Raw genomic sequence first — 27007 nt, forward strand, 5'->3', positions numbered from 1 at the left:
CAAGGCAGGTGCCCTACCCGCCGTACTGTCACTCTGACCCCGAAATAATTTTTTTTTTGCTTTTTGGGTCACACCCAGCGATGCTCAGGGGTTACTCCTGGCTTTGCACTCAGGAATTACTCCTGGCGATGCTTGGGGGACCATATGGGATGCCGGGGATCGAACCCGGGTCGGCCGCCTGCAAGGCAAACGCCCTACCCGCTGTGCTATCACTCTGGCCCACCCCGAAATAATTTTTAAAAAATATTAAGAGCTGGGTGCCTCCACCCTCTCATTCTCCTGCCCACCCGCTCCATGTCCTGCCTGTCCCGTCAGCTCTTCCCATCCTCGAACCCAGCTCCTCGCCCTCCACGCAGCCCTAAGCACAGGACCCGCCCTGCTCTCCAGCCTCTTCCCGATTTCCCCTATCAAACCCTCTCTAGCAAGTTCTGAGCCCAAACTAAGGGTGGGGTGGGGGTCCCAGGGAAGGAACACCAGTGTGCAGCCTGTCAGCCCCCGATTTGAAAGACCAGGCTTCGGGGAGGCAGGGAGAGACGGGGACGGCTTTCCTGTGAGAAACCCGCAGCCCGGGGCCATCCCCACACAGCGGATTTGCAGGAGCAGCCCCACACACCCACGCGGGGCTGGGGGTGGGAGACGCCCCTCTTCTACGGGGGACAGTGGCGAAGAGAAGCCACTCCCAAGAGACAAAGTCTGGACCCAGGGCTTAGTTCTTGTCGTTGCTGTTTTTTGGAGTTGTTTGTTTGTTTGTTTGTTGCTTTTGGGGGTCACACCCAGTGTTGCTCAGGGGTTACTCCTGGCTCTACAATCAGGAATTGGGGGCTGGAGCGATAGCACATCGGGTAGGGCATTTGCCTTGCACACGGCCAACCCGGGTTCGATTCCCAGCATCCCATAGGGTCCCCTGAGCACCACCAGGGATAATTCCTGAGTGCAGAACCAGGAGTAACCCCTGTGCATCACCGGGTGCGACCCAAAAAGCAAAAATAAATAAATAAATAAAATTTAAAAAATTAAAAAATAAAAATACAATCAGGAATTACTCCTGGCAGTGCTTGGGGGACCATATAGGATGCCAAGGATGGAACCTGGATTAGCCGCGAGCAAGACAAATGCCCTACCTGCTGTGCTATCACTCCAGCCCCCGGCTTGGTTGTTTCTATTTTATTTTATTTTATTTTATTTTATTTTATTTTATTTTGGAAGGGGGACACAGCTGGCTGTTCTCCGGAGTTATTTCTGCCTCTGTATCCAAGGATCACTCCTGGCAGGGTCCAGGGGACCATGCCTGGTGCTGGGATTCAAACCTAGGTCAGCCACATGCAAGGCAATTGTACAATCTCTCTGGTCCCAGGCTTGGGCTTTGGGGCCAACCCTGGAGCGAAGGGGTTCGGGGGCTACAGGGCAGTGGGGAAGACAGCAACAGGGGCCGTGGGTACTCCCTGAAAGTGGGAAGTGCCAGGCACAGACACTTGCAGTGACCCCCGGGGTGAGGGGTTTAATTACCCTCTGCACAATAATAGCTCATGTATGAAAGCAAAGGAAGCTCAGGGTGATTTACATGTTTGCCTTTCATGCCAGCTGCTGAGTGCACACTCTGGTTTCCTCTGCTGATAATTGGGCACATAATTAACTTCCTTTATGATAGGTTACGGCCTTCGGGAGTGGGCAGCCACGACCTGCAGCGGCTGGAGAGCGATCTTTGCATCGGGCCAGTTTCTGTAAGATGCCATCACCTGACGGTCCGTGTCCCCACCCCTGAGAAGGCCTCTGCTCGCACAGCCACCCCAGGCCCAGCCCCTGGGAGGAAGCCCCCCGTGCCTGCTTGCAGGACCCTGCACTATTAGACCTTGCACATGACCCTGCCCTCGCCAAGCTCTCCTTCAAGGCCCCTGGGCATGAGTGAGGCCATCTGGGGGCTGCCTGGGCTGAGGAGAGACAGCGCCTGTCCCAGCGGGGAGGGGTACACAAAGCCTCGTGGAGAGGGACACAGTAGCCACTGAGGGCTGGGCACGGAAGGAGAGGACCCGGGCACTGGATTCTGAGGAGAGAAAGTTTTTGCCCACAGGGAGACAGGATGAATAACAAATTAATAGGAATAGAACAAACAGAGCGAGCAAACATATAAACAAACATTTATGGAGCTCTTAAGTGCTAGGTGGGGCCCAAAAAGCTTTCCCTGTATTATCTCAGGAGGCTTCCAGCACCTCTGGGCTGGGCGCTACTACCTGCCCTGCAAGGGAGGAAACTGAGGCTCAGAAAGGTTCTGCTACTGGCCCAGACCAGGTCCTGCCCACGGGACAGACCCCAGAAGCCACAGTTGAGCCCCTAGACTAGGCCTTCCCAGTCTCCTTCCGCCCTCCCTCCCTTTCTATTTCTCTTTCTCCTCCTTCCTTCCTCCCTCCCACTCTTCTTTCTTCTTTCTTCCTTTCTTTCTTCCTCTTCCCCACACCCTGCGGAGCTCAGGGCTTACTCCGGGCTCTGCACTAAGGGATCGCTCTTGGTGGGTTCCGGGGACCCTATGGGGTGCAGGGGATTGAACCTGGCTCGGTCGCATGTGAGAACATGTCCTCACACCGATGAGGGTTGAGCTTTACCCCCTGACCATATCCCACAACCCAAGCGATTTTTTTTCACCCCAGGCCATTCAGATCAGTATTTGGGTGATCTTCACTTTAAAGAAACCAACACTCGGGGCTGGAGCAATAGCATAGCGGGTAGGGCGTTTGCCTTGCACGTGGACGACTTGGGTTCGATTCCCAGCATCCCATAGGGTCCCCTGAGCACCGCCAGGGGTAATTCCTGAGTGCAGAGCCAGGAGTAACCCCTGTGCATCTCCGGATGTGACCCCCCCCCAAATAAAAAGAAACCAACACGCCTTGGAATCACAGCTAAAGGAACATGGACTGGTCAGTGCGTGCCACACTGCTGGACTTCTTGTGGAGACGTTGCCCCAGTAGGTCACGGCTGTTGAGAAGCTGCTGGGACCTCCGCAGAGATGGCAGCCTAGAGGCCTGTCAAGGGGGACCCAGGCTGTGCTGGACTGGGCTCCAGCTGGATGGAGCACAGAGCCAGGAGCCAGGAATGTCGAGTGAGAATAGAAAAAGAAGGCTGGGACCAGAGAGACTAGGCCCCTGTGTTACTGCTCCACGCCCAGAAGGATGCCTCTTTTCTATGGGGGAAAGGGTGCGTCACCCCCCCGCAGATGCTCAGGGGATCCTCCTGGCACTGCACTCAGAAAACACTCCTGTCGGTGCTCAGGGGACCGTGTGTGGTATGGGGATCAAAACCAGGCTGACAGGTGCAGGGCAAATGCCCAACCCAAGATACTCTCACACCAGCCCGTCCCCACCCCTGCCCCAGGGACGATTCCTAATGACTGTCAATGTGGATAGAAAGTTCTGGCCTCCCTTAATGTGCCATGATTTACTGGCCCTCACCAAATGTACATCAAGGGGTAGGAGGAAAAAATAATACACCTTAAAAAGTAACTAAAGGGCGGGAGAGACAGTACAGTGGGTAGGGCGTTTGTCTTGCTTGCGGCTGACCAGGTCCCAGCTGCAGCATCCCATATGGTCCCCTGAGCAGCGCCAGTAGTACCCCTGAGCATCCCTGGGTGTGACCCAGACACCAATCAATCAATCAATAAACTATGCCTTCCTGGCCTATAGGCTTGCTGGGGGTGGAGCACAGGGTATGAAACTGGGGTTTGAGGTCCCTGATGCCCAACCCCAGGGAACAAGGGAGGGTAGATGGGGAAAATGGTCCAGCACTCCCGGGGAGGACGGAGAGTCCCTGGGGTCCTGCCCTGGCCGCGCAGAGCTGACCAGGACCTTGCTGGCCTCAAAAAGGCCTGGCAGGAGGTGAATGCAGTTTTCTGGGGACACTGGCAGCCCGGCCAGCTTTGATTAGTGGCTCGGTGGGGCTCAGGCCGACCTTCAAGCTCATAAATGCACGGGCCCGCGGCCGCGATATAAATGAAGGGTGGGCTGGGGGTCCAGCCGCCACCCCCGTAGCACCAGGTCCCCGCAGCACCGCATCCTGACTCTCCACTGGCCTCAGCTGTGCCTAGGCCTGTGGTCCTGATGCTGCATCACTGGCCTCAGCTGTGCCTAGGCCTGTGGTCCTGATGCTGCATCACTGGCCTCAGCTGCGCCTAGGCCTGTGGTCCTGATGCTGCATCACTGGCCTCAGCTGCGCCTAGGCCTGTGGTCCTGATGCTGCATCATGGCCGCCCCCTACAGAGGCATCTCCTGCTGCAGAGGCATCATCCAGGGCTTCCTGGCTCCTATGGAAGCAGCTTCGGGTACTGCTGGGGGCAGGACCCAGCCCGCCCCACATCACCCCTGTGTCTGTCATCGAGAGCCTCCTCATGCCCCTCAATTGGAGATCGACCCCAATGCACGGTGCATGAAGCAGAAGGAGGAGCAGATCAAGTGCCTCAAAAGCAGGCCAGCTGCCTTTGTCAAAGGTGGGTGGCCTTGACTCAACCTTTCCTGAACTCTACTTCTTCCTGAGCTAGGACTGGGGAAGTAGTCAGGGGCAGCAGGGATGCGAAGCAGGTGAGCACCCACTGTGATGGAGGAGATGGACACACTCCAGGACACAGAGAAGACAGGGCAGGGTACCCTGAGTGATGGAACTGGTCTGTTCTACAGCCCGGAAAAGAGGGAGGGACCCCACAGGCCAGAAGGGTGTCCTTGATCAAACCCTTCCTAAGCCTGGAGCTGCTGGGAGGACCTGGTCAGTCTCTCGAAGATGGAATGAGCTGATAATTTTTATGATTGTGTTCATGATGCCTACAGAAAGTATTACGTAACACGGAAACAGCCGACGAGAACATTTCTCTCCTTTCGTCGATGTCAAGCCTTAAGATTTGATAGAGGGGAGAAAAAGGATTTGATAGGGAATCTTATTGGCACCTAATATCTCTGCTGTGTCGCTACTGTTTGTGACTCTTCTGCTTTTAACTGAGCGTGACGCCCCTTTAGAGCCGTCTGGGGCAGGGTGCTCATCTCAGACGGAGCTTCTGCGACGCCCGTCTCTGTGTGCCCAATGCTGTGGGCACACACTTCTGCTGTGACACCATCTCAGTGTCAATGTCAAGCACATCCACATCCAGACAAATCATGATTGGGCGCGGGGGGGGGGGGGCGGGGGGCGGGGGAGTACAGGGGCCTGGGCAAGTGCCGCCACCTGCCAGTCCTGGAATGTTCTCGGGAAAGGAAGGAGAGGGGCACGGACAAGCGCCAGCCTGACAGTGCCCATGCCCTGACAGGGGGTGGAGGGGAGGAGGCAGTGGCTGGCTCCAAACACTCTCCAGCTCTTCAGGCCACTGGACCTGCAGATTCCAAGGCTTGGGGGTCTCTGCCCCCTCACTCAGGAGCTGGTGCCCTGGGCAGGCAGTGTAAACTGAGAATATCAGTGCTTCCTCTAGGGGAAGGAGCCGGGAGAGGGGGAGGGAGTTCCTGCCCAGGGAGGGATGAGGAGAGGGCCTTGCCCAGGGAAGGGGAAGGGGAAGGGGAAGGGGAAGGGAAGGGTTCTATCCAGGGAGGGGTGAGGGGAGAGGAGGGCCCTGACCAGGGAGGAGTGAGGTAAGGACCCTGCCTTCCGCTCACCCCCGCCCAGGGAGAGAGGAGGGGAAGGGCAGACACTGCCACTGGGTGTGGGCCGGTGAGCATTGTGAGCAACCATTGCTGAGCGAGGGCCGTCAGGAATACCAAGTGGCTGGTGCAGGGAGGAGGGCGGGTTCCCAGCAAGGACAGGTGGCACTCTTGTCGGCAGCCAGGGGTCCCTCTCCCAACCCCCAACCCCCGCCCGTGTGAGCAGCTCCCGGGGAGGGGTTGTCTGCAGGGACCTCTGCTTGTCGGGCTCCAGGCGGCAGTGCCTACAGCGCCCCCTGCAGCCGGAACCTGGCGGCGAGCGGGCCAGGTGCGTGCCCTGCAGACAGAGATGCAGCGGTTCCACCCAGCGCCTCCCGCTCCGCCAGCCGCCAGCCGGGGTTCCAGGCTCCGCAGACCCCGAGCCTGACACCCCACAGGGCTTCAGAAGCAGCCTGCGTGACCCGCCCCACCCCAACCGCTGCCTCCCCGCGACGTGCTCCCTTCCCGCGTCCTCGCCTCCTTCGCCGTAGGAAGGACAGGCTCCGCACTGCCCCACAGGCCCAGCGTGTCAGGAACGATGGCATCCTTGGCCCGGGTTGGGACGCTCTGGGGCCTCGGGAGGGGGCAATGGTCCTGAAACGCAGACGGGGCTGTGCGGGGCACGCTGGGGGCGGGGGCGGGGTGGCCAGGGGGCCAGCGCCCTCCCCTCTCTTGCCGGCTCTCCACGCTTGCCAGTAAAGCTCGGGGGCACGGAGAACACCCCTGAGACGCTCCCCCCTGGCCCGCGTGCCACTTCCTGCCCAGTTCCTCCAGGCCGCACAGAGACCGTCTCAGTCTGCAAAGAGCCCCCCCCCCACGCGCCAGACACCCCCACGCCCGTGTGAGGAGGAGCAGGAGGGGGAGAGAAGCAGCAGGCCAGAGTCCAGAAGGGAGGGTCCGGCTCCCTGACGCCACCGGCGGGACTCGCCCCTGCAGCTGCGGGGACACAGGACACTGCCGCTCCAGCCTCAACAGGAAGCTGACCCCGAGGACAAAGTCTTCAACACTCCCTCAACGGCCCCCCGACATGCCCACCCCACCCTGCCATCACCTACTGGTGAGGGGACTCCTGACACAACATCCACCCCCCCTTGGCCGTCACAGATGCTGCTGCCTGTCAGGAATATAGGACACACACACACACACACACACACACACACACACATACACACACACACACACACACCTTCCTGCACCCAACATACACACACCTTTCTGCACCCAACACACACACACACCTTCCTGAACCCAACACACACACACACACACCTTCCTGCATCCAACACACACACACACACCTTCCTGAACCCAACACACACACACAAACCTTCCTGCACCCAACAGACACACAGACACACACATACACACCCCTTCCTGCACCCAACAACACACACATACCCCTTCCTGCACCCAACACACACACACACCCCTTCCTGCACCCAACAACACACACATACCCCTTCCTGCACCCAACACACACACACACCCCTTCCTGCACCCAACAACACACACATACCCCTTCCTGCACCCAACACACACACACGCACACAAACACACAGACACACACACACACGCACACAAACACACAGACACACACACACACACACACCCCTTCCTGCACCCAACAACACACACATACCCCTTCCTGCACCCAACACACACACACGCACACAAACACACAGACACACACACACACACACCCCTTCCTGCGCCCAGCCCCAGAGAGCACCCCCAGGGCCCCAGGGTGTGATAGGCCCAGCACCAGGAGAGCTGAGGCAGCGCAGCTGAGAGCTGGCACACACTGGGCAGCATGGAGACCCCTCCAGCCCCCGACAGGAGACGCATCCGGCCTGCTTGACTCGGCCCAGCCAGGCCTGCCAGTGGGGCTCAGCCTGCACTGGAAGGCTGCGGGGAGCTCAGTTCTCAGAGCAGCCCCCCACCCCCCCCACCAGGGCACTCCCATAGCCAGGACAGACCCGGGCCCTCCTCCCAGCCCCCACCCTGCCACAGCCCAGGAGAGTGATGCCAGGAGGGCAGGCGCCAGGCTCGTCTCTCCCAGCCTCGGGGGCTGTTTTATTGGGGACCATCCTCGCATCCTTTTGCAGACTCGTGGTCTTGGGGCCTGGAGGTGTGGGGGGGTCGCAGGTGACCGTGTGGAGGGGTCAGTTGGGGGTACTCCGTCGAGAGACAGATGTCGTCCTGAGGGAGTGCAACTTGACGGCCCCAGGACTTGCGCTGCTGGAGAAGTTCAGGGCATTGCTGCCCATGGTGCCCCCAAAGGTCAGCCTGCTGCCACCGGTGGAATTCACGACGGCTGGGAGAGACAGGAGAGCTTCCTCAGCACGGGGCACCCGGGGCCTCCCCAAAGGGCCTGGGGCAGCGGGGGAGGCCGAGCCACAGATGCCCCTTGCCACCCCCAGCCCTGCCCTCTTGGTTGTTGAAGAGACTCCTGGGTGGCCCCAAGACCCAGCCCACTCTGGACAGCACAGGGACGGGGAAGGGCCCCACCAGACTCACAGATGCTCACAGCGCCTGCTCCATCTCCGTCCAACCTGGGGGCAAAGCAGAGGGCGGGGAGTGAGCGCGGCCCTCGTGTGGACCGACCGCGCGGCCACCCCGCCAGGCCCAGAAAGGCTCTTCCCTGGCTCTCCCGCTCTGTCCCCACCAGGGTGTAAAGTGAGCCGGAGGTGCGGGGGGCGAGGTGCTGTAGCCGTGGTGTGGCCAAAGTAGGCAGGGACCACTTGGCCACACACAACAGTGCTCCCTGGGGCGGAGGCCCCACGCAAGCACGAGCTCAGTGTCACCCGCCGAGCGCAGACTCCCTGAGTCTCTGCTGAAAATAGGCTCTGACACCGGCTGACACATTAGTCTTAGGAATTGTTTTTATTTGTTTATTTATTTATTTGCTTTTTGGGTCACACCCAGCAATGCTCAGGGGTTACTCCTGGCTCTGCACTGAGGAATTACTCCTGGCAGTGCTTGGGGGACCCTATAGGATGCTGGGAATTGAACCCAGTCGGCTGTGTGCAAGGCAAACACCCTCCCCGCTGTGCTAGCGCTCCAGCCCCGTAACTTGGTATTTTTATAAGGTCTCCTGGATTGCCTGAACTGCTGAACACGCCTGGACGTGCCCCCTGGAAGGTCCCACAGAGTGACAGGTAGGAATGAGGTGTCTGTCCTCATTCCTAGGGCGAGATGGACACCCTCAACCTGCCCCCCACCGTCCCTGAGCTGCTGCCGCAGGGACGCAGAGGACCAGGACACACAGGCCTCCAGCTCTGACTCCAGGAAGGGAAAAGAGACGCAGGCTAGGTCCCTTTGCTCTCTCCAAAAACTGGGGGCCCGACATCCCTGGTGAAGGGGCAGCTTAGCTGGACGGCAAGGCCCTGAGCCCCAGACCAGCCACACGGTCTTCCCAGTTCCCCTCCGGCCGAGACTAGCTGCTGACACGGAGGAGCCCGCCCGCAGGGCCGAGTCCTGGCCTCCTCCTGCCTCCCCTGCCCTCTGCCGTCTGCCGCCATCACTGTCCCCTTGCTCCCCAATCCCTCCCCTTCCGTCAGCCCAGCCCAGCCCAGCCTCCTTCCCCAGCCTCTCGGGGAAGCCGCCTCCCTTGGCTGCCTGCATTTGGCCGAGGAGCGCCTCTCCATGCCGTCTCGCCCCACTCTCCATCTCCACCTTGCACCACCCACAGGCCTGCTAATATGATCTCAGTCCGCAGTGGCTGGATCCCAAGCACCAGTGGGTTTCGTTTCTAAATCTTCCCCTTGCTTTTCCCTCTTTCCCTCTCCAGACCCAAACCTCCCCGCAGGCCACAACCCTACAGCCTTGTCTGCTGAGGAATCCACCAGCTACCGTGGGGAGGACAAAGGCCCAATGTCACGGATGTGAGTTCCGTGGCACAGAATTCCCCGTACCCCGTGGCCTGTCCTCGCCTCCTCTCCAGCTCAGAGGAGGATGCTAATGTCTCTGAGGACAGAGGGAAGTGGGTCGTCTGCACCACCTGCAGACTACACCCCGGGACAGAGCACGTGACAAGAAGCAGACTGGTATGATGAAAGATGCTTGGGCTAGAATGGAAGATGCTTGGGCTAGAAATCACAAGAGCTTGGCTGCCACTGGCCCTGGCCCAGCAGTTAACAAAACTGAATCGCTTTAAACTTATAACTTGGGGGCCAGAGTGATAGTGATGGGATAGAACCAGGGACCCAGATTCGAACCCTGGCATCCCATAGGGTTCCCCGAGCACTACCAGTAGTAGTTCCTACATGCCAAGTAGAAGTAACCTTCCGCATCGCTGTTTTGGGTAGCGGTAGCACTGTAGTCGCACTGTCGTCCTGTTGTCCATCGATTTGCTCGAGTGGGCACCAGTAACGTCTCCATTGTGAGACTTGTTGTTACTGTTTTTGGCATATTGAATACACCACGGGTAGCTTGCCAGGCTCTGCCGTGCTGGCAGGATACTCTCAATAGCTTGCCAGGCTCTCCAAGAAGAATGGAGGAATCAAACGGGATTGGCCGAGCACAAGGCAAACGCCCTACTTGCTGTGCTATTGCTGTTTTGGGCGTGGCCATAAAATTTCATTTTCAAATGGACCAGTCTGCCTGGATATATTCTGAGGGTCAAATTAGAAGACCCTGCTAAGGGCCACGATCCTGAGGGGTTTCTATTATTTCACCCTTACTTTCCTGCTGAGCTTTGGGTATTTCCTTCTAGAAGGTCAACTCACTAGCTGTACCCTCCAGACACACACACATACACACACACACACACACACACACACACACACACACACACACACGGGATGCTTGTGGATGGGGTCCACCCCCAGGCCCCTCTGTCCCTCCCCGGCCCCTCTGTCCTCACCGGCTCTCCTCGCCCTCCAGCAGCTTGCGGTAGGTGGCGATCTCGATGTCCAGCGCCAGCTTCACATCCATCAGCTCCTGGTACTCGCGCAGCTGCCGCGCCATGTCCTGCTTGGCCCTCTGCAGGGCGGCCTCCAGCTCGGCCTGCTTGGCCCGCGCGTCCTTGAGGGCCAGCTCCCCGAGCTGCTCCGCGTCCGCGATGGCTGCCTCCAGCCTGGCACGCTGAGGGCAGGGGCGGGCAGTGAGCAGGGGGCAGCCTCACCAGCTGCTGCTCTTCTGTCTCCCGTGCTCCCGGGCCTCTGGCTCACGGTGGACCCCCAGGCACCGGGGAATCCTGGGGGTCAAACCCTGGGCTCGCTGGATACGGCTCAGAGGTAGAGCCCGGGAATCATGGCTCGGAGGCAGAGCACATGCCTTGCTGTTTCATGCACCGCAACATGTCAGCACACGCCAGCATCAAAACCATGGGTTTGGGTGCCCTCTGCTAGGTTCCAGTTCCGGCCTGCTTGGCCACATTCCACCCCTGGTATCTCGGACATGATCGTTGTGATCAACTCTGGCAAACTAAGCCAAAGTTTCCTCTTTTCAACAATAGAAAATAGATCACCGCGTCTACCTCCCAGGACTGGTGCAAAGAGGGTAACATGAGGGCAGTGAGGGAATACGCAAGTCCTTGGCACAAGGTCTGGCATACACTGAGGGCATATAAATTCTGCGATGATTACTATTATTAACCAAGGCTGTTCTGGTTTATAAAGGCCAGAGTTATAAAAAACTCTAGCTGAGGAGTTCCAAGACGATGAGATCCTAGTTTGAATCTCCAAATACCAGGCAGGTTACAAGCCAAATCTACCGTCTACGAGGAGCCGGTTACAAACCCAGAATCTGGAGCAGGGAGACGTTACCGCTCTGCTCAAACGCGGAGTTTCTTCCCCGCTGGAGCATCCTTCTGCCAGTGCTCATCCTCCACCCACACCCACTACCAGGAGCTAATTTGGCCCAGGGATCCTCTTGTCAGCCAGGGGTGCTGCCGTGGCCCTCCCCTCCCCCTCCTTCTCACTGAGCTGTCTCTGCCCTCGGCCCCCCCCCCCCCCGCTCTTGTGCCCACTGCCTCCCCCCTCCTAGAAGCTCTCTTTGATCCTCCTCCTTGGGATGCCCCTGGCACTGCTCCCGAGCCATCTGTACCGTAATGCTGCCCTGGTGACCAGACATCGGGGGGTTCTCCTGGAGGCAGAGGCAAAGGACAGTGCCGGAAGGGTGCCCGTCCCCCCCCCAACTTGTGATCACTGCTCCTCTGTTACAAGCAGTTGGGCCTGGCTCAGGTCTGCGCCCCTCGCTGAGGTTATGTTAGCCTTGTGCCCATTGCCGTGCTGCCATGGCTCTTCGGCTCCCCAGGGACCCCCACAATTATTTGTGCTGGTGTTAAACTTCTCCTTTGTGCGGGGCTGGAGCGATAGCACAGCGGGGAGGGCGTTTGCCTTACACACGGCCTTGCACTCGGCCGACCCAGGTTCGATTCCCAGCATCCCATAGGGTCCCCTGAGCACTGCCAGGAGTAATTCCTGAGTGCAGAGCCAGGAGGAACCCCTGAGCATTGAGCATTGCCAAAGAGAAACAAAAAAATCTTCTCCTTTGTGCGACACTTTCCCAGTCAATCACTGTCCCCTCACTCCCGAGCGGTTGCTCTCCCTGATATCTGGTCTGTGGAATCGGGAATAAAGGTTGTTGGCCATTGTCTGGTGATGTGTCTGCAACCTGTTCCTCGTCCGTGGCTGGCCGGCCGGGAATGTCGATTGGCCCCAAACGCACCGAGGACCCCCGTCACCGTGGATGGTGACTCTGATTTAGACACTCATCCACTGGCCACACTGGCCCACTGCTGCCCCCTTAGCTATAACACTGCCTCTGGGTCTCCTCCACAGCAGCAGCACCCAGCTTTTTTTATTTTCTTGTTGGGTCACACCCGGCGATGCACAGGGGTTACTCCTAGCTCTGCACTCAGAAATTACTCCTGGCTGTGCTCAGGGGACCATATGGGATGCTGGGAATCAAACCTGGGTCGGCCGCTTACAAGGCAAACACCCTACCCGCTGTGCTATCTCTTCAGCCTAGCACCCAGCCTTGAGGGAAGGGGATGGGGGAGGGGAGCGCAGGGGAACGCAGGGCAGGGGAGGGGAGTTCTCACTCTGTGAGAGGGAGAACAGGACCTGGAAGCTGTAGGGTGAGAACTGCCCTTTCATCCATTCCCCCCCCCTCAGGCCTCCCGACTGCCTGCAAGTTCCACAAGTGACTCATGGATCTTCTCTGGGGCCAGAGGCAGCCGCCACCGTGGCCCAAACAGGCGTGCAGGGCTTGGAGGGGAGACAGGTGCTGGGTAAACCACCCACACTCCATCCACCTGCTCGGCTGCTAATGAACTCCCTGCAGAGCTGCCTGAGAACTTCCCTTCCCCCCCGCCCTGCAGTCACACCTGCCCCCCACTCCCCAGTCAGGGCTTAGGGACCCTCCCTGGAAGCACATTCTCCAGCCCTGATTATGCCACAGTGCTGGAAAGAGGGGTGCAGTGACCCCGCCAGACAGATCCCCGCTCTCCTGGTCTTGCTTTGTATTCCAAAGAAGACGGGACCAGTCAGGACCTTATTTAACAAGACAGAAAAGTTCCACCTCAGACAGGTGCTTCAGCACCTTCAGCCACTGCTGGTGCTGGCTGGGCTGGGGGGGGAGGGGTGGGGGGAAGGTATCTCTTTGGGGGCGGGCCGTGTCCGGGCCCCAGCACTGAGGAAGGGGTGGCACTGGCAAAGCTAGGAGAGCTCCATTCCAGGGGAGCCATCAGAGTGTGCGGGCCCTGGAGCACGTGCGTGCTTGGCAAATGCACGCGCAGAGGGCGGGGGCAGGCCACCGTGGCCAGAGCCACTAGGCAGGGCTCCGAGAGAGGGCGGCCAGGAGTGAGCCACGTGGACAGCTGCTGCTGTCCCCCGCACTGCAGCTCCATAGGGCACAAAGCTAGTGCACGGCACGTGTTCCAAACCAGTTTGGAGGGTGTTTCTCCAGGGCTCCCTGAGCCAGGCCCAGGCCCAGAACTTTCCATCCTGGAAATCTCCCAAGTGGGCTGAAAAGAGACTTGAGCTAAGGAGATTGTGGGGCAGGGGACTGGAGGGGGGTGGTGCCAGGAGAGAGGGGAGGCAGAGCTGGCACCCTGGGCCCCAACCTCCCGCTCCGCATTTGGAGCTTGCCCCCCCCCACCCAGGGCTGCCCTTCACCAGTCCAAAGAGCAGACTGGAACGAGGGCGGAGCCCGGGCGGGGCAGGGCGGAACTTGGGCAGGAGAGGGAGGAGCCTGGAGGGTGGGGAGAGGTGCTGTGGCGGGATGGGGGGAGTGGGTACCAGGACAGGACATGGCTGGGTCAGAGGTTGAGAGGGGTGGGTGGAGCCTGGGCAGAGCAGGGAGGGGCCAGGACAGGGAGGGCGGAGCCATGGCAGAGCAGAGCAGGGAGGAGCCAGGACAGGGAGGGCAGAGCCTGAGCAGGGTAGGGCGGGGCCTGGGCAAGGCAGGTGGAGCCTGGGCAGTGCAGGGCGGGGCCTGGGCAGGGCAGGTGGAGCTAGGACAGGGCAGGGCGGGGCCTGGGTAGGGCAGGTGGAGCCAGGACAGGGCAGGGCGGGGCCTGGGTAGGGCAGGTGGAGTCAGGACAGGGCAGGGCGGGGGAGGGCAGAGGCTGAACAGGGGAGGGCAGAGCCTTGGCAGAGAAGGGTGGAGCCTGAGCAGGGCATAGCTGAGCCTGGGCCGGGAAGGCGGAGTCAGGGCAGTGCACGGGGTGGAGCAGGGCGGAGGCAGGGCGGAACACTAGTCCCACCTGGTTCTTGATGTTGTCGATCTCAGACTGCAGCCTCTGGATGGCGCGGTTCATCTCGGCAATCTCATTCCGGGTGTTGCGGAGGTCTTCCCCGTGCTTGCCAGCCTGGGCCTGGAGGTTTTCCAGCTGGGGTACAGCGGGGCAGTCGTTACAGGTGACCCCCCACACACACCCAAGCAAGGAAGGCCCCGGTCCTCAGCGCCCATCCCTCCTGGCAATATGCCTGGGAGACAGGCCGATGCCCAGCAACCCTCACGCAGTGCCCGCAGGGGCCCACTGTGAGCAGTGGGTGGGGCAGTTTCCCCCTAGAAGAGCAGGGAGGACAAGGATGAGTTCCAAGACCCATCTGCGGCGACTGGGGGGTTTCCCACTCTCGTCAGCCCTGGTGCTGGGGATACCCTGAAGTCTGAACTGCTTACTGCTTAGCACCCTCATCCATGAAGCACCCACGTCACAGATGAGTGAGAGCCAGACTAGGAAACTGCCCTCAAGGACACAAATCAAAGGAAGAGGAGGGCATGAACTCAGCCCTCCTGCTGGTGTCTAACCCAGGTGCCATGTTGACTCACTGTCTCTGAACTTTAAAATGCCTCTCTAGGACCCGAGAGCTAGTACACCGGGTTTGGTATTTTCCTTGCATGCATCCAGCCGGGTTTGATCCCCAGCACCCCATATAGTCCCCCGAGCCCTGCCAGGAGTGATCCATGAGCACAAAGCCAGGAGTCAGCCCTGAGTATGGCCCACGGGGGTGGGGAGGAAGGAAGGAAGGAAGGAAGAAAGGAAGGAAGGAAGGAAGGAAGGAAGGAAGGAAGGAAGGAAGGAAGGAAGGAAGGAAGGAAGGAAGGAAAAGAGAGAGAGAAAGAAAGAAAGAAAGAAAGAAAGAAAGAAAGAAAGAAAGAAAGAAAGAAAGAAAGAAAGAAAGAAAGAAAGAAAGAAAGAAAGAAAGAAAGAAAGAAAGAAGAAGAAAGGAAGGATGGAAGGAAGAGGAAGAAATGATGGAAGGAAGAAAGGGAAGGAAAGAAAGAAAAAGGAAGGAACAAGAGAAAGAAAAAAAGAGAGAGAGAAAGAAAGGTAAGCCCTCTGCTACCTTCAAGCCTTTTGTCCATCTGCCCCAGCCTCCATCAGGACCTCAGCTGTCCTGCCTCCCTGAGCACAGGCAATGCATAAACTCTACGATCCGTGATCTAATCCCTGCTCCTCCATCCACTTTACTATGTGGCCTAGAAAAAATTACTTAACATCTCTGTGCCTCCGTTTCATGATCTGTAAAGTGGGAATAACAGTACTATCTATGAGGGCTGCTCTAAGGGTTAAATCAACCACCACGGGTAAACCTTGCCTGGTGCTGTGGCCAGTTTGGCTAGGACGACTATTAGTACTATGAGTCTGTGCCCTTTTCCCTTCTCTGCTCCCCGTCAGGCGGTGCTCTCCCCCAGGGCTTAGCTCCTGTCTTCCCTGGGAGCAAGAGTGCCCTCACTCACCCACCAGTACCTCCCGGAACTGTGATTCCAGGCGCTGAAAGCTGAGAAGGAGCAAGGGAAGCAACCAGGCCCCCTGAGCACCCTCTCTGGAGATCTCCAGCCCCACACACCTTTGTCTGGTACATGGTCTCGACCTCAGCCCGGCTGCGGTTGGCGATGTCCTCATAGTGGCTCTTGACCTCGGCGATGATGCCGTCCAGGTCCAGGGAGCGGTTGTTGTCCATGGACAGGACCACGGACGTTTCCGAGATCTGGGACTGCATCTCGGCCAACTCCTGTAGGAACCAGTAGCAAGTCGGGGCTTCGGGCATTCCTGTCCCACACTCACTCCAGGCTTCCCCACACACCGGGACGGCAGGAGGGAGAAGAGGCCGGGCAGGCCTGAGTCACAGCCAGTAGGGGTGCAGGCCAGCACCCGCTAAACAGTTCTGCACGCCTGCCCCCGCCCCCGGAGTCCTTGGGCCACTTTCCAAGTGAGAGGCTGAGGGGTGACTAGGGAAAGAGACGATGGTACATAGTGGGGGCCCCGGCTGTGGGGCTGTGGGCTGCTCTGGAGCACAGATGCTCTGTAAAGGGGGCTGGCAGAGGTGGGCAAACCAGGCAGACCCCTCCCCGAAACCGACTGCTGTGCTGAGAGTCGGGAAGCACATCCATGGCGCACTGTTGCGTAGGGAAAAGTGATCCTATTTGATTGAAATATGTGTTTAGTCTTTCTCTTTCTAGGCCATGCTCTCTTGGACACATATCTCTCTCTTTCTGCTTCTTTTTTCCACTCTTGAGAAGCCCACGTTCTCTCTTAAACATGCATTTCTCTTTTTTTCTTTTCTTTTTTATTTTCTTTTATTTTTTTGCTTTTTGGGTCACACCTGGCGATGCACAAGGTCACTCCCTACGCACAGGGGTCACTCCTGGCTCTGCACTCAAGAATTACCCCTAGCGGTTCTCAGGGGACCATATGGGATGATGGGAATCGAACCCAGGTCGGCCGCATGCAAGGCAAACGCACTACCGGCTGTGCTATTGCTCCAGCCCCCCTCATATCTTTATAAGTAAACTTAGAAAGTTTGTGTGTGTCTTGCTTCACACACACACACATATATATGCATATAAATATATTATATAGTGAATCAATTTACATAGGAAAAAGCAGAACAAAGATGCTAAAAGTAGGTACAATTGAATGATTTTCAAATTTATGTTTCCTTCAAGCATTATGTAACTGAGACTTCAGCCTGAAAGCTTTGTCACTTTCAACATGGTGATTCAATAAAAAAAATAATAAATTTAAAAAATAATAAAAAAAATTATGTTTTCTTTATGATCTGGATAGTTAGCAATGAGTGTGTGTTTCTTTAATAATGAGAGGAAAATAATTCTATAGACAGACATAACATACATAATTACATAACCATACATTGGTTCTAAGAGCCTCGTGGAGGCCGGACATACAGGCGAAGACTAGACTGAGGGAAGCTGAGAAGCGGCCTGCAGTTCTCCATGACGACCTGAACCAGCCCTGTCAGAGGTTGGGCTACCCCATCTTCTGCCTCAGGCCTGAGACAGCACTGAGGAGAGGGGACGGGGATCCTGTGACGGAAAGGAGCTGGAAGCGTAGGGCATGAGAGGAGATGTGAGGAGCATGTCCACAAAGGGGTGACTGATCCTCAATCCCTCTGGTAAGGACCCTTGGGCACTCTTGCCTCTGTGCTCCTGTCACACCAGTCTTGCCTCGCTCAGGATCCCTCAACATTGCCTTGGATCCATTCAGCTCCTCCCCACCCTCCCTCATGACAAATGGTCATCCCATGTCTCCAGAAGGCCAGTCCTGGGTCCCAAAAGGATCAAGAAAAGAACAGAACCAACCACACATAGATGCACACACGCATACACACAGACTTAGCCAGAGGTAGCGGGTAGACCAGTTGGCATTGGTCAGGGTATGCAGGATACGGTATGTCCTCCCCCCCTGAGGTCCTCACCGTCTCATAGAGGGTCTTCAAGAAGTTGATCTCATCATTCAGGGCTTCCACCTTGGCCTCCAACTCCACCTTATTGATGTAGGAAGTGTCCACATCCTGGGGAGAAAGTGGAAATGCACGAAGAGATAGAGGAACTCTATCCTCATTGTTCCTCATTATTCAGAAGCTAGGCAACCCACAGGACCCAGTTCCGTGGCTGTCCCAGGACCATGGCACCTCGTGCTGCCTGGCAGGCCCACACGGGAAGTTTTCTCTACCAACCCCGGCCAGGCTGACAAACTTGATGGCCTTTCCACACATCTCAGGACCATAAGAGGGTCAGAACCATAGTCCAGAGTAGCCTGACCCCGGGGCTGGAGTGATAGATAGCACAGCAGGTAGGGAGTTTGCCTTGCATGTGGCCAACCTGGGTTCGATTCCCAGCATCCCATATGGTCCCCTGAGCACTGCCAGGAGTAATTCCTGAGTGCATGAGGCAGGAGTAACTCCTGTACAATGCAGGGTGTGACCCAAAAAGGAAAAAAAAAAGAGTAGCCTGACCCCAACTCCCCCAAAACCCTCTACCTCTGGCTAAGTCTGTATGTATGCGTGTGTGCATCTATATGTGTGGTTGGTTCTGTTCTTTTTTTATTGGGCCAGTTCCTAAAGTCTGGGGTGGTTGTCCTTGCCACTGTGGCTATGTGACCTTGAGGGAGTCACTTCACCTCTGGGAACCATCAGTTCGCACCAAACAGGTGAGCCTAAAATCACTCAATACCAGAAACCGTATTTGAGACAGGGGAACTCTCAGTCTGGAAGCTGGAGGCGGAGCTGGCGAGTACTGAAACAGGAGAGCCTGGGCAGGTACCACAGATCCTGACAGACATTCTTCCTGATGCTTCACTCATTCCCTCCTGAGGCTCAACACCTCACCTCCGAGAAGGACCCACTTACACTCCTCCCAGAATCCCTGGGGCCCAACCCTCCACGTTGCATTTCTGTGGCTGGACCCAGAAAACTGAGGTGAGAGCGTGTTGCATCGGAATCGTAAATCCATCCTGAATTAAACCCTCCAAACCAAGGCTCCCACCCTCAGCTTGCACACCTCCAAGGGTGGGGAGCTCACGCAGCCCATCCTGTCCACTCGAGGCTGCCCTGAGACCCCCAATCTGGAGGAATGTGCCAGACTCTGCCCACAGGCCCCCTACTGCTGCCTGCCCTGGGGTCCCCTGCCATCCCCCGCCCCCGACCCTCCTGTCCTCTCACCTTCTTCATCACCACAAACTCATTCTCGGCAGCTGCGCGGTGGTTAACTTCATCTTCGTACCTGGAGGACAGGCAGGGTGGGGTTAACAGAGTTTTGCCCCCACCCCACGTCATGTCTAGCTGTGAAAACCTGATCCATCACTTTCTCCGCCATCACCCCCCTCCCCTGCCCCGGGATACTCCTGGGTGTCAACCAGAAAACCAAATCGCCATGACTTTCCCTCTGCCCATTCCTAGGACTTGAAGTGTGGCCATGGGGCGGGAGGGAGAGGAGCAGGAGGCATGGAGTAGACACGATTGAAGGACAAAGGCCACACATACCCGGAGCTAGAAATCAGACCCCGTGAGGACCCTCCCAGGGGGGCACCAGCAAAGCTGGGCACAGGGCAAGAGGAAAATCCAGATTTTTTTTTTATCTGGGGACTCAAAAACGGTGTCAGAACAGGAGCTCAGCGGCGCTGAGGGCTGCTCGGGTACAGCCAGCGGAGCCAGTCTGCCAGGGAGAGCCCGGACTCCCAGGGGTCCCCTAGAAGCGCTCTGGAAAGACTAGAGGGGCTGCCTACCATCAGCTGGGCCTAGGGGCCGCTGATGGACAGCGGGGAGCTTGCTGGGCACTGAACCCCGAGCACTGCCCCTTCAGCCAAAGCTCAGCGCTGGATCCCGGAAAGGACTGGAAGGTTTCAGGTTAAGGAGTTAAGGCACAAAGGCGCCCATGGCAACAGGCCTTCCCACCCTGCACCTGTTCGCTTCCACCTGCTGTGGCTTAATCCTCTCGACTGTTGCCCCAGGGAGGCGGGGGGCACCCTCTGGACACCTTTGTTTGTTCTGCCTCCTAGTCAAAGCCAGTGAGTCTGCTGCTTCCCGGCTTAGTCACACACCCCGGGCACAGCTCCTCCCCACAGTGCCCGCTGGGCAGGAATGCCACATGGAGACAGGCCCAGGCCTCGGGCTTCTGTTCCTATTCGATGAGGAAAAGGGCACCAGGGAGCTTCAAAGGCCTCCCAGCCACACCCTGTGCCCCCTCCCTGGCACCCCTCACAGCCTGCTTCTGGGGCCCTGCCCAACAGCTGTTTCCCAGGGCTCCTCCTGGGGGTCCGACACCCCAAACCCAAGTCCTATTTCTCCAAGGGAAAGTTTATCTCCATCAGGATCCAGGGCCTCCCACGGTTGGAAGCCGCCTCATGAGCTGGGGGAGAAGGCAGCTGGGAGAGAGAAGGGGTCACTAAGTCAATGATGGTTGGAGGGATCCCGCGGGATGGGAGATGTGTGCTGAAGGTAGACAAAGGACCAAACGTGGTGGCCTCTCAGTATCTGTATTGCAGACCACAATGCCCAAAAGTAGAGAATAAGAAGGAAATTGCCATAGAGGTAGGGGTGCGGTGGGATGGGGCAGGGGACGGATTCTAGGGACACTGATAGTGGAAAATGCACACCAGTGGAGGGATGGGTGTTCCATCACTGCGTAACTGAAACTCAAACATGAAAGCTTTGTTACTGTATGCACGGTGACTTCATTAAAAATAAATAAATGAAATGCTAAAAAAAAAAATTCTGAGCTCTCCTCACTCGGAACCCCTCAGCTGAACTAAAATGCACTTGTTCTGGGACTGGAGCGATAGCACCGTGGATAGGGCGTTTGCCTTGCACGAGGCCGACCTGGGTTCGATTCCTCCGCCCCTCTTGGAAAGCCCGGCAGGCTACCGAGAGTATCTCGCCCGCACGGCAGAGCCTGGCAAGCTACCCGTGGCGTATTCGATATGCCGAAAACAGTAACAAGTCTCACAATGGAGACGTTACTGGTGCCCACTCGAGCAAATCAATGAGCAACGGGATGACAGTAACAGTGACCAGTCTGATTAATTAATTAAATAAATAAATAAAATGCACTTGTTCTAGAATGATCTGTGCGGGTCCTACAAGATCTGAAGGGCACCTGTCAGAGCAGACCTGAAGTCCGACCCTTTCTTGGGGCCTTGGTCAGGCACCCAAAGAACACGGGTAGGGGGGCTGGCAGGAGCAGCTCACGGGGATGAAGGCAGGAGAAAAGACCAGAATGTCTTGGAAACAACCCGCAGGACAGGCAGGGAAAAGGCAAGCAGGGGTCACAGTAGCCACGACCCTCCCTTTGGGGAGCCGCTGTCTGTAGCCCCTGAGCCCTGGCCCAGGGAGGCTGGGGGAGGGGCAACGGAGGAGGGCGGGGCGGGGGGGGGATGACGGTACTTATTCTTGAAGTCCTCCACCATGCCCTGCACGTTGTGCAGCTCCACCTCCAGGTGGCTCCCCTCGGCTTGCAGCCCCTCCAGCTGCCTCCGCAGGCTGGCGATGTGCGCCTCGAAGACGCCGGGCAGGCGGCTGGTCCCCGCGCCCCTGTGCTCCTGCAGCAGCGCCCATTTCGTCTCCAGCAGCTTGTTCTGCTGCTCCAGAAACCGCACCTACAAGGGAGTCCAGACGCTGCTGCCGCCGCCCCCCAGCCCTGTTACCCCAACCCGCCTCCCCCTCCCTGGGAAGCCCCAGTGAGTCTCTCCGCCCCCACGCCGCAGGCCCCGCCCCTCCAGCCCCTCCGCATCCCTGGGAAGCGTCTTCCCAAGACTCTGGCCCTCCACTCCGGCTCACCCCGGGATCCTGAGCTTCTGCCTCAGGCCTCCGTTCCCCCCCTCCCCAGGGCTCCCCTTGCACCCCAAGGGCGCACATCTCCACCCCCGCCCGCCAGGGTTGCCTCTTCCAGTCTGTGCCGGAATGACCTGCCTAGGGCTGGAGTGTTAGTCCAGCCAGTAGGGTGTTTGCCCTGCATGCTGTGGACCCAGGTTCGATTCCCAGCATCCCACATGGTCCCCTGAGCACCGCCAGGACTGATTCCTGAGTGCAGGGCCAGGAGTGACCCCTGTGCATCGCTGGGTGTGACCCAAAAGAGTCAAAAAATAAAAACAAAAACAGAATGACTAGCCCCTCCCTTCACACTGGATCTCTGAGCTCTGCACTCAGTGCTCAGTGAGCACCTGCTATGGTGTCTGCCCCGAGAGCACTGAGTATGGGATTCCTCCACAAAGCCAGAGGCTCAAGCAGGAGAGGACCTCCGCCTGCAGAAACCTGGGCGGGGTGGGGGGGGGGGGTGTCCAACCAACCCTGAAAAGGAACAGGGCGCTCAGGACAGGGAAGCAGAGAGGAAGGCAGAGAGTGGTCTGGTCTAGTCTGAGGGAGGAGGCCCGGCCTGGAGGATGGGCTAGGTATTTAGCTCCCTGCGTCCCCAAGGAAAAAAAAAAAAAAAAACCTGGCAGCTGCCCCCACTACCCACCCACGCCCCCACCCACTGTGGGACTCACAAGTAGGACCCAGAAAAGTCTCAAAGCCCCTCCCGGCCCCTTCAGGACCCTGCGGGACAAAGGGCAGTGAGCCTCTGTGTCCCAGAGGTGGGGTGGCCAGGCAGGAGGGCCCGACGCAGGGCAGGGCACGTCCCCACACCACACTGCCCCTCCCAGAGAAAGGGGTCTTGAGAGAGAGCGCTGCTGGCCGGCTGTGGAGCCCGCACCTAGATTGTGGGGACAGCCCCACCCAGGAACCTCGCAGACCCCAGGGCGGGCGGCGGGACCCAAACCAGCGCCCCGTGGGCAGGACAAGGGCTGGGCAATGGGGCAGCGGTCGGGGAAGGGGGCCTGGAGACGGCGGGGTCTGTGTCCCGCAGCCGCGGGGCTCCCGGGGAGGCGGGGACCCCCGACGGCGGCCACACACCTGTCCCTCACCTTGTCGATGAAGGAGGCAAACTTGTCGTTGAGGGTCTTGATCTGCTCGCGCTCCTCCTGGCGCACCCGCTGGGCGGCCGGGTCGATGTCCACCTGCAGCGGGACCAGCAGGCTCTGGTTGACGGTGACGGCGCGGATGCCGGCGCCCCCGGGGACCCCCGCGCTGGGCCTCGAGGCGCCCAGCCCCAGGAGGCTGCGGCTGCTGAAGTGGCCGGGCCGGGCCCCGCGGCCCGCCAAGGCTGCGGAGCGCGCGCTGAAGGCCTGGCCGCCCAGGTGCGTGGACATGGTGCCGCGCCGGGCCCTGGCGGCCGCAGCCTTTATCCGCTAGGTGCGGGCGGGTCGCCTTTCACGGGGGGCGGGGCTGGGCCACCTGCCGGCCCGCGGGGCCCCTCCCTCCGCGCCGCCCACCTCGCCCGGCCCGCGGGGCGCACAGGTCCAGGCCCGCGAGGGGCGCCGAGGACCCCCAGAGTCCCGCGGCACGCGGGAAGCAGCGGCGGGACCTGTCGGTCCGAGCCGGGTGCGGTCAGGGCGGCTACCTGGAGGAGGCGCGAGAAGACACAGACCCTTGAGACCAAGCGGAGAGGTCAAGGGACAAAGGATTGGGGGACGGGGTGGACACAATCGTTACCGCCCCGCCCGCTTCCCGAAGGTCCTCCCGGATTCCCACCCTCCTCCCTCCCAGCCCTGCTTCCCCGGGAGAGATCGGGTTGGGTCGCAGGTAATTCGACCGCAGGTGGGCCTGACCTAGCTGGTTTCCCCGCCGCCGGGGCCTCCGCTTCCTTCCCTGTGGGACCCGGGCCAGCGGGGAGGGCCATGACCCCACTCCGGGCCCTCTCCTGCGCCCTCTCCTAGGCCCTTGCAGCAGGGCCTCCCCGCTCCCACGCGCACTCCCGGCGGCGGACTTCACTTTTCCCAGGAAGGAGGGGTGGGGGTGGTGAGGACCCTTGGTGGGAGCCTGTGTACCTTTGTGCCCCGCCCCCGCGGGGCTTTCGGCCGGCCGTGCCCCCACTCCCCCGCCATATGTGATGCTCCTTTAACACGCCCTGGGGCTGCTGGATCTGTTGGGAGGAGGTGGTGTCTGTGGACACTGGGAACATACTTGGATGCACCCGTGTGTGTGTGTGTGTGTGTGTGTGTATGTGTGTGTGTGTGTGTGTGTGTGTACGCGTGCGCGCACGCACTTGTATTTGCCCTCAAACGCTTCAGAGGGCAGTGCCCTTTTCTTTCTTTTTTAGAAGGGGGGGAGGGAGGGGGACATCCAGAACTCGGGGATGACTCCTGCATGCTCAGGGAACCATGTGGGGTGCCTAGGGTCAAGCCCCAGTTGGCTGGCAAACGTCCTCCCCGCTGTACACTGTACTGTACAAAGGCTTCAGCCCAACCTCTCTCGTTCCTTTTCTTTTCTTCTTTTATTAAATCACTGTGATACATACAGAGTTACAAAGTTGTTCTTGATTGGGTTTCCATCATACAGTGTTCCAACACCCATCCCTCCACCCCTGCATTTCCCACCACCGATGTCCCCAGGTTCCCCTGCCCCCTCCCCCCAGCCTGCCTCTATGGCACTCAGTCAGTTGTAGTTCTCTCTCCTCTCTCTCTCTCTCTCTCTCTCTCTCTCTCTCTCTCTCTCTCTCTCTCTCTCTCTCTCTTTCTCTCTCTCTCTCTCCCCCCTCCCTCCCTCTCTCTCCCTCTCCCTCCTCCTCTCCCTCTCCCCCTCCCCCCTCCTCTCTCTCTCCCCTCCCCCTTTTCTTCCTGGGGATTATGGCTTGCAGTTCAGGTACTGAAATGCCATCTTGTATATCCCTCCCCTCCCTCCCTGTTCCTCGGTCATTGATGTGTAAAGAGCTCCAGTTCCCATGGGCTCCCCAACACACAGCCACCAGGGAAACAGATCCCAGGAATTGCAAACCCCTCCAAGATGGGTAGCAGAGACCCCTGGGCCATGATACCTGAGTGCGTTTGGGTCTCTCTACCCGGCAGCTTCCACCACCCCCAGACACCGCCTCTGCACAGCCCTGCCTCAGCTACCCCTCCCTCCCCCCCCCACAGGGCTCCAGGGCAGCTGAGGAACCTTTGGACAAGCCCGTCCCCAGCCCTGCAGTCACCTCTGACCCATCTCAAGCCCCACCAGAGAGCTGGCCAGGTTGGTCAGCTCAGATCAAGCCTTGGGTGTGTGGGGTGGGGAAGGTGGAGGCGCCTTCTCAGCGCTCACTCAGTCAGAGGGGCTTCTGCGTAGGCACCGCACAGGCCCTTTGAGAAGGCCTGGGGTTGGGGCAGAGGAGCGTGCGTGAAGAACTGTGTCTGCTGTGATGTCTGGTGTGTGTGTGTGTGTGTGTGTGTGTGTGTGTGTGTAAGAGAATGCATGAGAGTCTGTGTGAGAGAAAGACTGAGTATGTAAGTTTGGGGGTGTATGCATGAAAGAGTATGTGAGTGTGAGAGTATATGTGAGAATGTGTGTATGCATGTGTGTGCATGTGTTAAGAATGTATGTGAAAGTAAATGTATGAGAAACAGTGTGTGAGTGTGAGAATGTGTGTGTGAATGTGTAAAAGAGTGTGAGAGTATGTGAGAGTTTGTGAGAGAGACTATGGAGAGAGAGAGGGAGTGAGGGGGAGAGAGAGAAGTAGGGGGAGAGGCGGAGAGAGAGAGAGAGAGAGAGAGAGAGAGAGAGAGAGAGAGAGAGAGAGAGTTCACCTGGAATTTTCCACTGCAGCTTGAAGACACACACGGATTTCACAGTCCTGTGATACTTGTGATCGGGATTTCACTCTCTCCCGCCCCTACCATAACCCCCACCAGAGAAACAAATCTGCTTGCATAATTCTCACACATGTACTCACACACATGCTACCTCACTCACCTACACAGACAAGTACACCTACACTTACACATCACTCATGTATACTCACATACATGGACTCATACATACACATACATCACACAACAGCTTCCGGACCCCTTCAGCTCCTCCTCCACTCCTTTTCCTGCTAACGTTTACCCCCAGCCTCCACCCCTCCATCCCCCAGCCTCCACCCCTCCATCCCCCAGCCTCCACCCCCAGCCTCCACCCCTCCATCCCCCAGCCTCCACCCCTCCATCCCCCAGCCTCCACCCCTCCATCCCCCAGCTTCCACCCCCCATCCCCCAGCCTCCACCCCTCCATCCCCCAGCCTCCACCCCTCCATCCCCCAGCCTCCACCCCTCCATCCCCCAGCCTCCACCCCCAGCCTCCACCCCTCCATCCCCCAGCCTCCACCCCCAGCCTCCACCCCTCCATCCCCCAGCCTCCACCCCTCCATCCCCCAGCCTCCACCCCTCCTTCCTCCACGTTCTACTGCAGGGCTTCCCTTTGCAGCCCCCACAGGATGTGCCCCCCGAACTCTGGCCTGCTCCCACTGGGCACTCCTCCCCTTCCCCCCTTCCTCTTCTCTCCCCCCCCCACACCTTGCCCAGGAAGCCCCTGGCAGGGCTCTGCTGCCGAGCTGCCTGGTGACCAAGGCAAGTCACTGCCCCTCCGGGACGGCCACTCGCTGCCTTCCGCAGCAGCGCTAGCCCCAGACTCCGCGAGGCCACGCGTGCAAAGGAGACGAGGTCTGTGGGCTCTCGGGCCGGCCACGGTTGAGCAACATTTCCCCATTCCAGGGCCTGCCTGGCTCCTGCCTGCCTCCCCGCCCCTCCCCAAAGTGTTCCTGCCAGCCCCAGCCCTCCCCCGTCTCCTGTCTGCTTTCACCCTGCGCCCACTCCGTGCCAGGCTGCACCCGCAAACTCCCTCTGGAGGGCTGCACAAGCAGCGGTCAGCGCTTAGAGGCCAGGGCTCAAATTCCTGCCCGACAGGAGTGCCCAGTGCCACCTTTACCCCAGCCCATGCTTGCTGGGCCCACAGGGCCACCTCGGGAGATCCTGGACAGACACTTTATTGTTTTGGGGTCCCCTGGCAATGCTCAGTGGTTAGCCTGACTCTGCGCTCAGGAATCACTCCTGGCAGTGCTCTGGGGACCATACAGGGGGCCAGGGAGTGAACCTGGGCCGGCCAGATGCAAGTAAATGCCCCACCCACTGTGCTATTCCTTCCTTCCTTCCTTCCTTCCTTCCTTCCTTCCTTTCTTTCTTTCTTTCTTTCTTTCTTTCTTTCTTTCTTTCTTCCTTCCTTCCTTTCTTCCTTTCTTTTTTTCTTTCTTTTTTGGCCTTTTGGGTCACACCTGACAATGCA

At 58.6% G+C, this 27007-nt stretch overlaps 1 protein-coding gene across 1 annotated transcript; it reads right to left on the reverse strand.

Moving 5' to 3' along the window:
- Positions 1–7792: 7792 nt before the first annotated feature.
- KRT7 (keratin 7) lies at positions 7793–23082 on the reverse strand. Its single transcript, XM_012934205.2, has 9 exons — positions 22798–23082; positions 21281–21492; positions 19061–19121; positions 17816–17911; positions 15947–16111; positions 14356–14481; positions 10507–10727; positions 8160–8194; positions 7793–7956 (listed from the first exon to the last, which is right to left on the reverse strand). The coding sequence occupies exons 1-9, from the start codon at positions 23080–23082 to the stop codon at positions 7805–7807; spliced, it is 1353 nt and encodes a 450-aa protein (XP_012789659.2). The 3' UTR covers positions 7793–7804.
- Between the last annotated feature and the right edge of the window lie 3925 nt (positions 23083–27007).

Source organism: Sorex araneus, chromosome 2 (genome assembly GCF_027595985.1).
Source record: "Sorex araneus isolate mSorAra2 chromosome 2, mSorAra2.pri, whole genome shotgun sequence".
Classification (NCBI taxonomy): Eukaryota; Metazoa; Chordata; class Mammalia; order Eulipotyphla; family Soricidae; genus Sorex; species Sorex araneus.